Here is a 17,241-nt window from a genome sequence, read left to right on the forward strand (position 1 = left end):
ATTGCTCTGGAGAGTGGCTGGGCCTGGGCAGGGCCGAACTGAGACCAGGACGGTCCCCCTGGGCACCCTGGGCACCCTGGTCCCCTTGGGCTGTGTCCCCAGCTGTGTGCTGCTGCTGGGCGGTGCTGGAGGGCAGTGTGAGCCTGCCCTGCTTGCCTGGACCAGGACAGGGAGGGCCGGCACGGGTGGGTGGGTGTAGGGCACCTTGGGCCACCGTAGGGATAGCTCTGTGCTTTGAGGCCATCGCTGTTTGTGAGGGGTGGGGGCTGGAGCCCTTGGAGCCAGTGTGTTCCTGGGTGTCCTGAGGTTTCCAGGAGGCCACTGGTGTGGGCCTTTCGTGGCTTCTGGTACTGAGGGCCAAAGGCGAGATTGGCCCAGGCGCTCCTCTCCAGGTTCCCCAGTACGGGAGTGGGCGTGTGATTGGCTGGTGCCAGTCTGCTTGACTCCCAGTCCTGGTGGCTCGGGCCTGTCCGTAGGCCTCGTCACCTCCTCACGTGTCCACAGGGAGGGACACCAGCCTGAGGGGAGGGGAGCTCGGTGAGCAGGGCCTTTGGGCCTGGAGCCCACCCAGCACAGAGGGAGAGTTCGCTCCTCCTGTCCGTTTTCCCAAGAACTTTTCTGGAGGGAGAAAGCCAAGGACATCAGACCTTTCTGTGTGTCCAGGTCCTTCCCCCGGGCTCGTCTGTCCTTCCTGGGAAGCTGCCCGCTTGTGCCACTGGGGCTCCCTGATAGCTAGTGGGTCCTCCCGTCGCATGGTGGCCTGGCGGCCCTGGGTATGGATGGGGGGGCCGTGCCCGGTGGTCGCACACGCCACACCCCATGTGGTCACACATAAGCACACGCGGATGCACGTTCTCAGACGGCACCTGTCACCATGCGGACGTGAGCACACCTGCAGCGTCACCACAGACTCCAGCCTCATGCACACGCTGAACACGCATGTGAGCGTGTGCACAGTCCCACATGTACACACATGCAGAGTGTACACGTGCGCTGCCGTGCCCACACACTACATGGACACACACGCACATGGCTGTACGCACACACGGTGACCCGTACGTCCACACGCACGTGCACACACGCTGGTTCCGGGTGTTGGCGTCTGGGGCAGTGGGCTGACGGGAAGGCCATTCTGGGGCTCAGGTTCCCGTGTCCAGGGAGCGGCCCTCGATAGCCGGGGTGCCTGGCTGGGTGTCTGAGCCCCTTCCCAGGCCTGACCGCGGGTGAGCTACACACCTCAGGTCTGCACTTCTTTGGAGTTTCCGGACCCGGGAGGCGCTAACCCAGCCTTCGTGGGCGCTTGGCAGTGTGACCTGAGCTCCCGCGTGTGCGGGCTTCGCCGAAGGGGCTGAGATTGAGACCGTCTGCGTCTGGGTGGACGGCGGTGTCTGTGTGCGGTGTATGTGAGTGTGTGCGGTGTGTGTCTGTGCCTCTGGAGGGATGGATGTGGGTGTGCGAGTGTGCAGGCGTGTTTGTGGGGGGCCGTGGGGTGCGCCTACATGTGTGAACGGGCGGCGGCTGACTGGCGAATGCATATGGGTGTGTGGGTTGTTAGTTCACTGGTGCTTTTCCGGGTCAGGGTAGTGGGCAGGGTTGGTATCCCCTCGGTGGGGCCAGGAAGAATAGGGCCTGCCATCCTTCTGTCCTCAGCTAATGGCTGTGGTGGCCAGTACCATCCTGGACCTGATCAGAAACATGCGGGCTTTTGGCGGGATCCTGGTGGTGAGTCTGGCTGGTGGGCTCTGGCCAGTGGGGGGGTGCGGGCACGAGTGGAGCCGCCTGTGGGTTCCGGTGAGTCTGAGCCCGAGGCTGGCTGGCCGCTCTGGAGGCCCTGTGTTAGGGCCCCTGGGTCCTTCCCCCTGGCCCCTGTTGTTCTCTGGCTTGCTTGGTGGTCGTGGCTCCTCCCTCCTTCCCTCTGGAGCTGGAGAGGGTACTCGGGAAGAGAAGCCCCAGCGTTCCCTTGAGGGGAGCAGGGCGGGGCACAGCATCGAGGGCTGGGAACATGCTGCCCTGCGGGTCCGCCTGCGGGGGCCGCTGAGCAGGCCTGGCCCGCCCCCCAGGTGGTGTACTACGTCTTCGCCATCCTGGGCATCAGCCTGTTCCGCGGCGTCATCGTGGCTCCTGGAAACGGCAGGTGAGGTGGGGCCTGAACGTCCCAAGGGGAGAAGTGCCTCTTGGGGGTGTGGAGGGGCGTGGGGCGGGGTGGCGGTGTGGGGGTGTGGGGGTGGCTCCCTGGGAGCGGGGGTGTCTCCTAGTTCCTCTTCCTCTGTCTCCCCTCCTTCCCCACCCCGCCAGATGCCCTCACCCAGCATCTCTACCAAGTGTTTCTGAAGCCTTGTGGCGGCTCCCAGCCCTGCACACCCCAGGCCAGGCCACACGCTGGTGGAAGGGGGCCTGGAGCCAGACGTGGATCCCGCTGTCCCGAAGCTCTGTTTCCCACGCATGTCTGCAGCTCTCGGCTCCTGGCTGCTCTCACAGCACCTCCGGACGGGGGCTGCCTTTCCTCTCCGGCTTCTCCGGGCCCAGAGGGCTTCCAGCTGGGCAGGGGCTCAGGCAGGGCTGGGGCGCCGCGGGGTCCGTGTCCTGGTCCCCATCCCCGACCCAGCTTGCCGTGTCCCCGCAGCCTGAGCCCTGACAACAGCTCGGCACCCTGCGGAAGCTTTGAGCAGCTGGAGTACTGGCCCAACAATTTCGATGACTTTGCGGTGAGCCCTGCACCCCCGGTCCTCGGCGCCCTCACCCTCCCGTCGCCCTGTCCCGGCCCCCCTGGACCCCGTGTCTGCCGCCTCACAGGCTGCCCTCATCACTCTGTGGAACGTGATGGTGGTGAACAACTGGCAGGTGTTCCTGGATGCCTATCGGCGCTACTCGGGCCCGTGAGTGACCCCGCCCCGACCCTGCACAGTGTGTCCCCGGCCGGCACGGCCCTGCCCTGTCCCCGCTCAGTGTGACCCTGGCTGGCATGCCCCACCCTCTCCTCTGCACAATGTGACCCCACCCGGCACTGCCCTGCCCTGTCCCTGCGCAGTGTCACCCCAGCCGGCATGGCCCTGCCCCATCCTTACGCAGTGTGACCCCGGCTGGCACTCCCCTGTGCTGTGTCTGTGCAGTGTGACCCCGGCTGGCACAGCCCTGCCCTGTCCGCTGCGCATTGTGACCTCAGCTGGCATGGCCCTGCCCTGTCCCCTGCACAGTGTGACCCTGGCTGGCACACCCCTGCCACATCCCCATGCAGTGTGACCCTGGCCGGCACGGCCCCCCTCCCCGTCTCTGCGCAGTGGGACCCCAGCCGGCATGCCCCTGTCCCTGTCCCATTGGCACCGCTCCCGGTGGCCCACGGCTGGCCTTCTTGTCTCCATAGGTGGTCGAAGATCTACTTTGTGTTGTGGTGGCTGGTGTCGTCTGTTGTCTGGGTCAACCTGTTTTTGGCTCTGATCCTGGAGGTACCCGAGATCCCTGCCCGGCTGTCTCAGGCGGTTGCTGACTCGCCACAGACGGCTTGAGGCTGTTGGCCGGACCTGTCCAGAACGGGGCAGGAAGGGGGCTGTGCTGGGTCCCGGTGTGGTGCTGCTTGAGCCAGCTGCCGGGAGCCTCCTAGGATGTCCTCCCTGTGGTGGGGGCTGGGGGAGACCTGTCAGGCTCCTGCAGGAGTGGGCGGCCGTGTGGGGCCCTGGATCCCGGCATCCGGGAGGGGCTTGGATCCCTGTACTGGACGCCTGGCCCGCACTGGGGGGCAAAAGGCTGGGTCGCACAGGGCTTACACCCACTGGCCACCCTTTCCGCCTCCTGTTTGTCAGAATTTTCTTCACAAGTGGGACCGCCGCAGTCACCTGCAGTCCCTTGCTGGGGACCCGGACAGCACCTACCAGACGAGTGCAGAGCTCTTGTTCAGGTTTGTGGTCAGGAAGGGTCTCTGGGGAGGGGAGCAAGGGAGGGCGAGGCAGCCAGTGGGGGGGGGTGTCCTCGGTGACCGCAGCATTCCTCCTGCCGCTTCTGCGTTGGGACCAGGGTCTGGGCTTCCTGTTCTGGCGCTGGGGCTGGGACCTCTGTCTTGCTCTCCGATGAAGTTGTTTAAGACAGCATCTCCGGTTCGGTTAGTCTCCAGGGGTTGCTGTTGGTGGGCGGCCCTTACCTCCGCGCGCCGCAGGACAGCGGGGTCACCCAGACAGCTGCGGGCACGCCTTCCCTCCCCGCGCCTGCGCTGTGTCCCGCGGCCCCTCTGCGCGGCCACTGGCCAGCCTGGAGGGCCACCCCGCCCCGCCGGCTTCCAACCCCGGGCTTTTAGGAACGCCCTGCACACGTCCTGGAGTTGGGTCTAAGTCCCCATGCTCACTTGGGCGCGTGTCTGATGATTCCTAAATGAGGAGCAAGGCGGCCCACCATTCCGGAGCTGCCCGAGTCCGCCCTCTCCAGAGCTCCCTGCACGTCTTCTCCCCGATTCCCCAGGGAGGTCCTGGAGGAGCCGACCGAGGACGAGCTCATGGAGAAGCTGAGCCACCATCCGCACCTGCGGCTGTGCAGGTGATGTCCAGGTGCGCCGTCCCGGCGAGGGCGGCGGGGGGCCCCGTGGCCTCGGGACTGACGCCGTTGTGGGAGGAGGCGGCCGCCCTGAAGGAGAGGAAGGAGAGACTTTCCATGGATGGACTAACGGACCGAGGGACGGACGGAACTCCTCCACCCGCCCTAGGCTGGGGCTGAGAGCAGAGGCCCCGGGTCGCTGCCGATCCGAACCACTAACCACCACCAGCTTTTCTCGGTGGCTCCCGGGTGGGCTGCTTGAGCTTCGTGTGGCGTCTGGGCCGCGCCGCTCTCTTCGTAAGCTGGCTTCGGCAGGACTCCGGCTTCTCTGAGTCCTGGAAGAGGGGACTCCTCAGGGACTCTCAAGACTGAGCAGCGGGAAGCCGCGGCCTGCCTTCCAGAGCCTGTGATTCCCATGGTGCCTTCACTGCTGGGGGCTTGCAGGGACCAGAGGGCTGCCTGGGGCCCGTGCAGGCCAGCCAGCAGCTTCCCAGGGCATTAGGTTTGGGATCCTGGTGGTTTTACGTGAGGAGGATCTTAACCGTTTTATTATTTAATGGTTCGTGTGAGTGTGATTGGGTGTATTTCTTTATGGGTCAGAACGCCAATAATTTTTATCCTGAAGTCTTGCAAAGAATGAGGTTGTCATTCTTTACTGGGACACAACTCTGTTCCTACTTCTCTGGAACAGGGTGGCCAGTGGTTCAGGTTGTGCACTACAAACCTGGGGTAAGGGTGTGTCCAGCCACTGGCACATCTGCCCATGGTGAGGGCTCTCTTTTTCTAATTTGTGTAATGGCTTGTGTGAGCCAGTGGTGGCTCTCCTTCACGTGTCCACAGGGGTGTGGCAGAAGAGGCTAGTAGGCCAGGGAGGAGGGAGAGTGAGTGATGTGTGGCTGGCCACTTTGTCCCTTGAGCCACCGTGGGTCCAGACTAAGAAGTGGTTTTCTCATTTCAAGGGCTGACTCGAGTGATGGGTGGGAGCTGCTGGAGGTCTGTGGAGAAGGACTGGAGTCCTCGCGGAGCGTGTGCTGGGAGTGGTTAGCCGTGTCTGCTGTGGGTGCGGACCCCGTGGGGGCGGGGGTCGAGAGCGTGGGTGCAGACTCCGCGGCGGGCAGCGACCGCCTCCGTCTTCCCAGCTGCTCTGGGAAATGGGATTGGAGGAGAGTAGCTAGAAAAAGGAGCTTCTAAGATGTCCAGAAACCCCAGCGCTCTGGGCTGTGTCTCAGGGGCCCAAGAACGTCGTAGTTTCTGATCTTGGAGTTGGTCTGAGATCTGGCGCCTTGATGTTGCTGCCCCTCAGGTTTGGGGGCTCTTTGGGCGCTGTGAGGACTCTCCCAGAGTCCTCTGTCCCCTCTGCAGGCTGCCTTCTGGGAGAGCTGGTTTTGGGTGGGGGCACCTTGTGGAGCAGTGGGTTAGAAGTGTGCCCCCAGCCTGTCTCGGCAGAGCCCTGCTGGCCCTGGGGACGAGGGTGAGGCCCCCTGGTCAGCTGCTGTGCGCACCTGCAGTGGGGTCATTCCTCTGCCCCTGCCCTGAGGTCTGAGCGCCATCTGGTGGCAGGATCTGGTTCACATTTAATGCAAGCTGGACCCCATGGCCCTCAGGGGGAGCTCACGGCGTTCCTGGGGCCAGCCAGCGTCGGGGAGCCCAGCCTCACTGTCCGGGCCGCAGGCTTGGCCACCTGCGAGAGCTCGTTCCAGAGGCTGCTTGCCAGGTGGGATGTCACGTTCTCTGCCCTGCCTTGTGCAGGTCCCTGAAGGTCTGCCTTCCTGCTTCCTGGCTTGTGTGCAGAGAAGTCCCCTCTGGTCCTTACCGTCACGTGGTGACGAGTTCTGGATGACCCATGTTGGACCCTGGCAGACCGTGCTGTTCCGAGCTGGCGCTGCCCTCAGGGTGGGGTGACCGGTGCTGGGGCCAACGGGCTGGTGTCTCTGAGATGCTCTGGGTCAGGGGCACTGACTGTCCCATCTGTCCCCCTGAGACTCGGGGCTGAATTCACAGTTGAGCTGGGGCTCAGGTTTTGGTTAAGGGAGCAGGGCTGGTGGGGGTCTCCTGGTCTGCAGTGGTCCCGGTGGCCCCCCACCCCAATCCTGTCCTCAGCTTGGGTGCTGCACTGGGTAAAACCCATATGAGAAAGGGCATGTGCTCGTGTGTCTCAGATGCCCCTTGCATCTCTGGTGGGGCTCATGGTGGTTTTTGTGGCTGTGGGGGCTCCGGCCCACTGGTCCCTGGAGTCCCCCAGGGCCATGCAGGAGTCTGGGACACCTGGAGTGGTATCCCTGCCCCGGGGAGGTGGGAGGAGCAGGAGCAGGAGCAGGAGCAGGAGGCCGCTGTGCCCAGAGGAGCCCTGTGGCTCGGGTCAGGCTCTGAGGAGGGCCCTGTGTGTCCGCAGGCTGGGGAGCCCTGGGCTGGGTGGCAGCGAGAGGCGCCATGGAGGCAGCTGGCCTGGTGGAGGGGGGCAGGCCCGGGGGGGAGAAGGGCACAGGCTGGGGTGCCCGCTGGGGAGGGGCCGTGGGTGGGGTAGGGTGGTGTGGGTGTCTGTGGGCCCAGAGCCGCACACACCAAATAGCAGGGCCTTAGCTCCTAGTCGTTGATGGCCCCGGAGTGTGGGCAACGCTGGGACCTGGGTGGGCACCCAGGCCACAGCCTGCCTGGGAGGCCTGGGTCCTGCCCAGCAAGCACTTGCAGCCTCCACGTTTTGCGGGGGTTGGGGGGTGTCTCACGTTCCCCCCGCCCAGCTCAGGGCCATCAGCTGCCCCGGGCCCCTGAAGGTGAGCTGCTTCCAGGTCCTGCACGGAGTAGGAGGGCTGCGACGCTCTCGTGCTGAGCTTCCCCGTGGAGGCCCCTGCCCTCTCTGGGGAGCTCTGGAGGGACACAGTTGCCATTTCTGGGGCAGGGGTGGAGGTGGCGGGCCGAGCAGGAGTTGTCTCCTGTTTAACAGCCGCACGGAGGGAGCTGCGCTCAGGAGAAAGTTGCAAGTAGAGCTTTTTCCGGAGTCAGCGGAGGGGAAGCTGTGGTTCCTGTGCCCTTCACCCTCCCTGCCTCAGGGAGGGCCTCCCCAGACGGCCGCGTGGGGACGGGGTCGCCGTGGGTTCTGCCAGCCGGCGCTCACTGAGTTCATGGCCGTTCTGAGCCTCCAGTCCTGTCCTCGGGCCCCCAGGGTCGCCAGTAATCTTGCCAGACAGGTGACCTCGGCCCTCGTGAAGGCCGCCCAGTGACTGTGTGGGAAGGTCCCCAGGCTGGGTTTACGCAAGCTGTCCTCAGGAGCTCGGTTCTGCGGTTTTTGCAGGAATAGCTCAGAAGCGCATCCCGGCGGGCGGTGGGAACTTTCCGTTGGCCCCGGGGCTGTGCCTTCCCTGTCACTTGTGGCGGCAGCCTGCTGGGCTGCCCAGCGTCAAGCTGCTCCTTCTCCCTTTGCGGCGAAGGGGGTGCTTTGAAGCTCCCGAGTGTCCACCGCCCCAGACTTCGCCTAGTTCCTGCTCCTCCTCCCGCGTTCCTCTGCGCGCGCCCTGCTTCCTCTGCTCGGTGGGTCGTGTGGAGGCTGTTGCTAGATTTTACTTCATGCCCAGATTCTCCCTCCGCCAGTGGGAACCACTTCTTCTGGCTTTCGTGTCCATTTTCTGTCTTTGGAGTGCTGCTTTGCTTTGTGGTCTGAAAAGATGTTCCGGGCTCATGTTGCGTCTTCTCCGGCCCAGCCCCGGAAGCGGCCGTTGCTCCAAGGGGCCCTGCTCCTTTCGGCAGGAATAGCATCGAGGAGCCAAGGTGTCGGTGTGAGCTGTGCCTCCTGCTATTGGGGTGTCGCTGTACGCGGGTTCTCTTGGTACATGGAGCTAGGGAACGTGTGCGTGCATCTCTCTGTGTGACTGTCTGTCCGTTCGTCTCTCCATCCATCTCTTGGTTCGTCTGTCCAACTGTCCATATGTCCATCCGTCTCATGGTCCATCATCCATCCGTTCATCTATCCATCTGTCCGTTGGTGTGTGTGTCCATCTGTCCATCCATTCATCTGTCCATCTGTCGTCTATCCGTCCATCCATGCGTTGGTCCATCCATCCATCCATCCGTTCTTCCATCTATCCATCCGTCCGTCCATTCATTCATTCATCCATCCATCCGTCCGTCCGTCCATCCGTCCATCCATGCATCCACCCATCCAGTCTATTAACAGCTACGAGATCACGCTAATACCTCCATTTTCAAACCAACACCACAGGCTGCGCCTGGTTTTCTCTCTGCAGGTTTGTAAGCCCTTTATTTCTGAATGGTTCCCGTCCATCTGTGCACTCACTTGATTATTCTGTAACTACTCCTCTCCCCTCGCCACTGCCGCCTCTTCCCCACAGAGATGCCCTCCTCGCCGCATGTGGGTGCCCTTCAGATGCCCTCCAACCACAGACCTCCAGGAAAGAGCTTTCTAGATGGAGATGGTACTGGCAGGCTTTTTAAAACTAGGAATAGTAAAATTAGAGCCTGGCCAGCTCATTAAAACCAAGTAAGTTAAAAAAGTAAACATTAGAAGAAATATTTCTGTATTTTTTTAAAGATTTTATTTATTTATTTGACAGAGATCACAAGTAGGCAGAGAGGCAGGCAGAGAGAGAGAGGGAAGCAGGCTCCCCGCTGAGCAGAGAGCCCGATGCGGGACTCGATCCCAGGACCCTGAGATCATGACCTGAGCCGAAGGCAGAGGCTTTAACTCACTGAGCCACCCAGGCACCCAATGTTTCTCTCTATTCACAAATAAACATGATTGTCCAAATAGAAAGGCTAAAATTATTGAAGAGTAAGAATTCAGCAAAGTAGCTTGCTGTAAGAGTAATACACTGAAATCAGCCGCTTTTCGAAACACGAGCAACAAACTCATAAGTCTCCTTTAAAAGATACCAAAAAAGGTACTAGGGTACTATCTACCCGAGAGTAAAGCCTTCGGGGTCCTTAAAGATACACTGAACGTGGGATATTCAAGGTCTGCACACAGGAAACTAAAGTGTTGTTCACGTCCAGGGCTGTGGACTCTTGCGAGGGGCATGTGCTGGGTCTCGTAACCGCCCGATCGCGGCTCTGCGGGCCCAGCTGCGCTGGCGCTCTTCACGGTGGGGCAGGGGCTATGCCCCACCCGGCTTCTCGGGGAGGAGCCCCTGCCTACGCTCGTTCAGGTCGTCAGCCAGAGTCTGTTTCCAAGGCAGGAGGGCTGAGGCTGTAGGTAATAGCACTTGGCGTGACCCTGTTTCCTCGTTGGCTGTCCGCGGAGGGTGGCTCTTAGGAATTGGAGGCTGCCTGTGCCCCCTGCCCCGCGGCCTCCAAACCTCAGTCAACAACAGAGGACCTGCTGCGAGTCCAGTCTCTCCCCCTGCACGCCTCTTCTCCAGGAAGAGCCCTGACCCCTTACACACTCACCTGATTAGGTCAGGCTCACCAGGGTGCGCTCCCTTCCTTGAAGTGCGTGGTGTTGCAGATCAGCACCCAACCCTAGGGGTGAGTCACAGGTCCACCCACACCTGGCGGGAGGACATGTACAGGGGTGAGGGTCACGGGGCGGGGGTCATCTCCGAATTCTGCTTACCGCAGCTGCCCTCTTCATGGCTGGAAAGTGTTGATATTGTCAACATGCCCGTTTCCCCCCAATTAATCCATGGACCTGTTAAAATTCTAAACAATGCTGATTTTTTTGACAAAGTTTGAGAAGCTGTTTGGAAAATTTACATGAAACTGAACATGCAAAAATAGCCATGTTGCTTCTATAGGACAGTATGGTTGAGGCCCAGGGTACCTGGCTGGCTCAGTGGCTTAAAGCCTCTGCCTTTGGCTCAGGTCATGATCTCAGGGTCCTGGGATCGAGCCCCGCATCGGGCTCTCCGCTCAGCAGGGAGCCTGCTTCTCCCTACTTGTGATCTCTGTCAAATAAATAAATAAAATCTTTTTAAAAAAATGTGGTTGAGGACCTTTGCCAGTGTTCCGGACTCACTGTGAAGCTATGGTGACCCGGACAGCCCGACCCCGGTGTTGGGGCCAATGGAGGGAGGGAATGAGGAGCACAGAGTTGCCAGTAGCGAGGGGCTGGGACAGCTGGGAGGCCTGTGCACCCCCGGGGGCTGGAGTGGCCTCGGTCAGTGTGTGCTGGGCCGGCAGGTGCAGAGCCGTGGTGGCCGTGGCTGGGCCTGCAGCTGGATGGGGTCCAAGGACCTGGGCGGGGTCTGCTGCCGGGACCTGGGAGTGGGGTCTCAGCAAGCGGTTTGGGGCCTTTCATGTGGTCTTGTCCGCTTGGCACAGCAGGGACGAATCCTGTCTTTCACCAAAACAGCCAGGTTTGGGTTTTCTGCCTCAGAGATAATTGGTGGTTCTTATTATTAAAAGGTTAGAACAATCCTTTTTTTTTTTTTTTTTTTTTTTTTTTTTTTTTTTTTTTTAAGTGGAAGGCAGGCACACTCTGCTGCTCTTAAATTTTAAGAAGGGGGCGTGGGGCTCGACAATGCCCTTCACATCAAAGTGGCCAGCAGACGCCACGGGCAGGGCGCGGGCAGCTCAGCCCCGGCCCACTGATCACACTGGAGGCCGCAGCCATTCTGGTACCACAATTGGAGCCGCACCAGGGCGGCGGGCCCGCACCTGCGGGAACCTGTGCGGCCTGGCGGCTGCCCTGGGTTTAACAGCAGTTGGCTAATCCGTGTCTGGGCCCCGGCAACACCTGTCGCCAGGTGAGCCAGACCCGCCTTCCCCACCTCCCTGGCGTTCCCCTGCCCCTCTCAGCTAACGGGCAGGTGGACGCGGCTCCCTAACACCGGACTCCGGGGCCAGCAGCTCTCAGAATCCCCTGGAGGTGGCTCGCTCTGACAGAGCTGTGAGCCACAGCCCCAGCGATCTGATTGGGGTGACCGGGGTGGGGGTGCTAGGAACCTGCGCTGCTGATACGTTCCTAGGGGATGCTGCGACGGCTCCAGAGACCAGAGTTGGAGAACAGCCGGCTCAGGCAGTTAGCTTTTCTCCCTCGTTTGCTTGGTTTCCCCACTGTTGTCGGTGAATTATAAAACAGTACGTTGTGGGGGCAGTTACAGAAAGGACGCCTTTCTGAGTGGTCCTCTCTGGGCAGAGGAGTCAGGAAAGGTGCTGGCTTCTGTCCCGGCAGGCAGAGTCCAGGCAGCACGATGTCCTCCCTGCCACCGCCCCCCCCCCCAGCCTTTTCTGTAGCCTGGGTTCCGGTTCTGTGCGCAAACAGCACAACTGGACATGGAGAACCTGGCTGGACCCCAGGCTGGGCGAGAGCCCTGCCAGGGTTTGGGGGAGTGGGTGCGGCGGGCAGGGACACAGACCAGGGCCCTGGTCCCGCCTCCGTGGGGGTCCTACCACCCTCCCCCAGCAGCATGATCGTATGCTCTCCGTGCTGTTCCCTCGCCCTGTGGGGCAGTGGGTGTTTTCATTCCTTCCTCTGTCCCCAGGGCCTGGTGGTGTCTGTGTGCGGCTGATGCTCAGTGAGTATCTGTGAGGGGAAGAATCTGGATCTCTTGCTGCCGTCGAATGCCGGGAAGAACAGACGGCGTCTTACCTCCGACACTAGCATTGTCTAGGCATATGCGCTGCGGGGCTGGGATCTGTCAGGTGTGGACGCAAAGTGGGATGAGAGCGGAAAAGGCTGAGGGCCAGGAGCAGGAGGAAGCGGCTGCACGTATGCCTGAGGAGGACCCACACCCGCCCTAGGCCTGCGAGGAGCTCCCCGGTGGCCTTGGGGAAAAGGGGAACAGGTTTCTGCCGGAGGCGGCGGCGGGTGGCTGGTTAGTGCGAGGCCCAGTGGGGGTGGAGGCATGTTGGGTGGGGCTGGGGCCCGCGGCCTCGCTGTCCTCGGCTTGTTTCCAGGTCTTCGTGGGGGGCCCACGACGGGAAGGTTGTGAAAGCCGTGAACACGTAAAGGGATTCTCAAGAGACCAAAGCAGTGATGATAATTAAGATGAAGAACCGCGATTTGGGCAGCGGCTTCCCATGTGCTTTTCTGAGCCCTTCATGAGGCAGGTGTGGGCTTGTTTCGTCCCATGGAGTCACGGGCTAGGGCGGCACTGACAGACGGGTAAACCGAGGCACGGAGTACAAAGAGGCGGAGGCCCCCTGGTTGTTCACGGCACTGCCTCCCCCTGGCCCGGCCTCTACCTTACCTCCTCCATCCCTCCGCACATCACGCCGCGCGTGCCCGAGACAAAAGTCTGTGATGTTTGTAGAGACACGCGTGCGGCGTCAGACGGTCCTTTCCTGCACGCAGGAGGGTCCCGACAGTCCCCACGGGGTGCGGGAAATGACAGGCATGACCAGGGGCGCTTTGGGGGGCAGGCTGGGCTCCTTGTGACTTCCTCCCACTTAGCCACCATCCGGAGAGGCTCCCGGCACCCGGTCTGGGCCCCGCCTGCCGTGCGCCGTGACCTTGATGTGCAGTTAGCCTTCCTGAGCACTCGCTCCCTCGACTGGAAAGGAGGTGGGGGCTGCGGACTGGAATAATGACGCTGAAGGAGCCGGTGTGCTGACCCCGGTGGGTTTTCGAACTTCAGACCTCCGCGCTCCTTGTAAGTGGGGAAACTGAGGCACAAGGTGTTTTTTTTTTTTTTCTTTTAGGAGCCTGTGCCCACAGGTGGCCAGGCGGAGTGTGTGCCCAAGGCTGTCATGAAGGCAGATTCGCTCAGCCCTGAGCAGCCTGTGACAGGGCCTGTGCCTGCCCACGGGTATGACACTTGCTGCTGGACCCCGGACAGGCCCGCACACATCTCCATCGCAGTGGCCTCTCAGCCCCCCACGTGGCCCGCCTCTGGCCCTGGGAAGCCTGCGGTGGTCCTTGCCTCATCGACTAGAGGCTGGGGTTGCTGTCCTGCTGCACTGGCCTCCATCACTGTCCCCAGCGGCCCTCGAGGTGACCCCGAGCCCAGCACATCATGTTGGCAGCTGGGGGGCGCACCATGGTGGCAAAAGCCGTGCCCCTTCCCCTCTGGGCACTTTCGGTCTCCTGCGAGCGATAGGGCTTCCGAGACGGGGCTGGTGTGTATCCGTTTCCTTGGTCACTTCCGTTCCCGTCGGCAGAGCTCCATCTCGGGTCGTCTTGCCGCCCGCGTTCAGGTGGAAGGTTCCTGATAGCGCCCCCCGTGCTGGGTTTGCCTAGAAGCAAAGCCAGCAATGCCCCAACCCGTTTCTCTGTCCTCTCGATGGCTCTGAGGTGGGCGGCTTGTCCCTTTGACCGTGTTGCAGTCGGACCCTCCTACACTGACTTCTCCCCTGAGAAGGGTGTTTAAGGGAAGGACAGGACGTCTACCGGGCGTCCCCCAGGCCCAGGCAGGAAGTGGATTATGGAGAAAGTCGGCACGAGCAGCTTTAGAATAAACCGGAAAGTTCCTGATTGGACAGACAGTGGACGTTGGTTGCCCTTGCGGTGCCCGGGGTTTGTCAGGCAGCTGCCGAGTCTGTGGCCCCTTCTTAGAAAAAGGTCTTAGAACTGTACCCTAAAACACGTGGAAATACAAGGAGAGTAATTATATGGAGAAACTGCTAATGGGACATTAACAAATCCAAATGTGGGACAGAGAGCCACAGCCTGCCCCCAGTTCACAACATTTTGAGATGTGGGCCCGGGCGGCCACGTCACGGGAAGGTACCTGTGATTTCTGCTCGGGAGGGCAGGAGTTCTCCTGATCCCTGGGGTCTGGTTTTGCCACCCAAGTCCCCAGGTTCCCGGAACCATGGAGGTCCCGGAACCATGGAGGTCCCCATTGATTTCCTGCTGGGACTCCCCCTGCCCCCACCTTCCCTGAGTTATGGGGACACAAGTGACTTAGTTCTGATTTCGGCCAAGGCTGAGGGCGGTGGCCCCACCCCGCTGCCAGGAGGCCTCCCCGGTGCCCCCATCGGAATGAACCCCCTCCTGCTCCCACCACGTTTTCTGTCTGGTCCAGCAGGTGGCGGGGGGCCTGTGAGCACGCAGGTTCCTGGAGGGTCTCACGCCTCCTCCATCCCCATAAATGAAGTAAATCCCGACGGATGTGACTCCTGACCCAACCCAAACTGAGTCTGAGTCAAGAACAGACGTTCTGTGGTCTCATTTCAGTGGCTCCCAAACGTGACCTGCATCAGAACCTCCAGGGGGTGCTTGTGGAACCCAGATCGCTGGGCCCCACTGGAGGGTCTGATACAGCAAGGCTGGGCAGACCAGCTGGGGAACGGGCATTCGGAGCCTGTTCCTAGGCGATGCTCACATGGCTGGCTAGGGCCAGGCAGTCAGTGGGGGTGCCCCTTCCCCTGTGCCTTGAGGATCAGTGGAAGCCCCCCAAAGTCCAAGTCCTGACCCCCGCCCCCCTGTAACTGTGCATATGAACTCACGTGGAAATAAGGTTTGGCAGGTGTAACTATGTGAAGGCTCTTGAGACGAGATCCTACTGTCTTTTGAGTGGGCGCTAGATAGAATGACAAGCTTCGGTGTAAGGAGAGATCACAGATGTGGGAGGGGCCATGTGAACACGGAAGCAGTGGTGGGAGGGAAGGGGCCACAAGTCCAGGGATGCCTGGAGGCTCCAGGTGCTGGGGCAGGAGGGACCCCGCCCCAGAACCTCTGGAGACAGCACCCTGCCCACACCTTGATTTCTGACTTCTGCCCAAAAGTGGGAGGAAATCCTTTTGTTGTTTATGGTCACAGTGGCCACAGGACACTTGCACAGCCCCGGACAAGAGCTAATGAATAGTGGTTCTTGTGTTTGCTGAGCTCCATGAGGCTTCAGATGACGAACCCCAGACCTTCAAGGGGACCAGTGCTCAAGGGAAGAAGCAGTGTGGACAATGTCCTGCTCCTGCTTCCCACCCCTCTCCTGGAGGTGACCCAGAGCACCCTTGAGAACACGCCTAGGCCTGCACTGCGTTGGTCCAGGGCTCTCATTAGGGCTGCGACCCAGGGACTGCCAGAGAGGGCATCTCCTTGGTCTTGTTTGGAAGCGGAGTCTCCAAGGCCAGGCCTGGCTGGGGAGGCCGGCTGGGCGGGGCTTGTGCTGCGGGGACTTTCCTTGGGGCTGTGGCAGGATCCTAACAGCCTGCTCTGGGCCCAAAGGCGGGGATCCGTGGGGAGGCATGTGGCCACAGGGCTCTGTGGTGGCCCCTTCTCCCCGCTGCCCTTAGTGTCATTAGTGTGGCCTGGGGTGGAAGTAGCCTCAAGGGGCTGTGGGACTCCGGTTAGGCAAGGAGACGGGCCTCGGGCCGCGCCTGGCATTTCCCCTCGATGCCGCTGGGGCAGAGGGAGGAGCGGGCACCGCGGACACCCTCCCCGCATTCGTGTGGCCTGTGAGCTGCTCTCCGGCCCCTCCCCTGGCTCCCGACAGGCCGGTCTCCCTCCGCACTGGGTGCCGGGCCCGAGGCTCCCCTTGTTTCCAGGGTGGGGGGCACCTTCTGAGGAAGCCGAGCAGCACCCCCCCCCTCCACCCCCGGAGGAGGTGTGTGCAGAGAAGCAGCACCAGCGCGCAGACCCAGGACCGGAGGATGGGCTTGGGTGTCCTGGCTGGGGCAGGCCTTCCTGTGGTCGGGGCCGGGCCACCTTGTCAGTCCCCTGGACACCTGCGAGCCAGCTTCGGTGACAGGAAACGCAGGTTCTTCATGCTGCCCCTGCTGGCAGTGGGCTGGGGGCCCCAGGTATGATTTGCATACAGGTGAGGGCCCAAGACAAGGCCCCGGGCGCCCAGCGGCAGGGCCAGGTAGGACGCACACACCTGGAGGGAGGTGGGGCGGCACACACGCAGTACTGAGGCTGGCCAGCAGGGGGCAGCAGAGCTCCAACAGCAGGTGTCCCCTCAGGCTGGGCCTGGACCCAGCCTCCCTCCCTGACTCTAACCCCAGGCCAGGGGGACAGGGGCAGCTACCCTGTCTGGAACTTCTTTCCCAACATTCTCTGCAAAGGTGTGTCTTCCCACAGACATCCTCGACCCCCAGGCCCATGCTGGGAATGTCCCCGGCTGCCCCAGGCTCGGCTGCCTCTGCAATGTGCTCTCACCACTGTTTCAAGTGGCCTAAGGGATGCGTGGGACCCGCGTGCCGGCAGTGTCCTGGGGCTGCCGAGTCCATACAGACATCTGCTGAGCTGTGGGTTCCGGTATGGAGGGCAGCCTGGCCCTCTGGAGGGCAGGCAGTGCGGCTGCGTGAGCACGGAGGGCAGGGTGTGCCACGGAGCTCAGGACCCTGAGCAGGCGGGGCGCTGGCTCGGCGCTCTCTGGCCGAGCTGACGCTTCTGGCTGGGTCTGGAGGGGTCTCGGTGCCTGCCCCGCCCACCAGCCCGCGGCCCACCCACGGAGGCAGCTCCCTTCTCCCCGGGTGGGGACATTTCTGGGATGTGCCCACATCTGATGTCCCCAGAGGGAATCTGGGTGCTGGGGGGTGGGTGGCGTGGGTTTTGCTGGGTGCTCTATCGCGGCTCAGAAGACCTGGCACTTCTGTGGGTTCTCTGTTCACGCGGCCTGGTTTGTCCAGAAGTCTGCCTCCTCAGCATGAGCCCTCCCAACAGCAACTCGAGCCTGTGCCCCAGGGCCTTTACACATGACACCACCCCCACCCTGACAGGATGACAGACCCTCCCCTCCCCCATTGGCCTTGACTTTCTCCTAGTCCTGTTGCCATTGGCGGATTGTCAGGTGCGGAATAGACTCTGTTTACAGTTTCTGTGTCCTGGAATGTCAGCTCCACCAGGGCAAGGACAGTATCTTAGTCACCGCTGAGTCCCGAGTGCTC

At 61.8% G+C, this 17,241-nt stretch overlaps 1 protein-coding gene across 21 annotated transcripts in view; it reads left to right on the plus strand.

The window, feature by feature from the left end:
* TPCN2 (two pore segment channel 2) overlaps positions 1 to 13,893 on the plus strand; it is a 35,316-nt gene extending 21,423 nt beyond the window's left edge. For 6 of the 21 annotated variants that reach the window (XM_059150121.1, XM_059150131.1, XM_059150151.1 and 3 more), the window contains 7 exons: positions 1,651 to 1,722; positions 2,061 to 2,134; positions 2,624 to 2,705; positions 2,794 to 2,876; positions 3,362 to 3,443; positions 3,798 to 3,892; positions 4,365 to 4,832. In XM_059150121.1, the coding sequence (XP_059006104.1) occupies positions 1,651 to 1,722; positions 2,061 to 2,134; positions 2,624 to 2,705; positions 2,794 to 2,876; positions 3,362 to 3,443; positions 3,798 to 3,892; positions 4,365 to 4,698 (822 nt within the window). In that variant the 3' untranslated portion in view covers positions 4,699 to 4,832. The other 15 variants (XM_059150229.1, XM_059150263.1, XR_009348242.1 and 12 more) reach the window with 14 other exon arrangements.
* The last annotated feature ends 3,348 nt before the right edge of the window (positions 13,894 to 17,241 follow it).

The sequence above is a fragment of the Mustela lutreola genome, chromosome 1 (assembly GCF_030435805.1).
Source record: "Mustela lutreola isolate mMusLut2 chromosome 1, mMusLut2.pri, whole genome shotgun sequence".
Lineage (NCBI taxonomy): Eukaryota > Metazoa > Chordata > Mammalia > Carnivora > Mustelidae > Mustela > Mustela lutreola.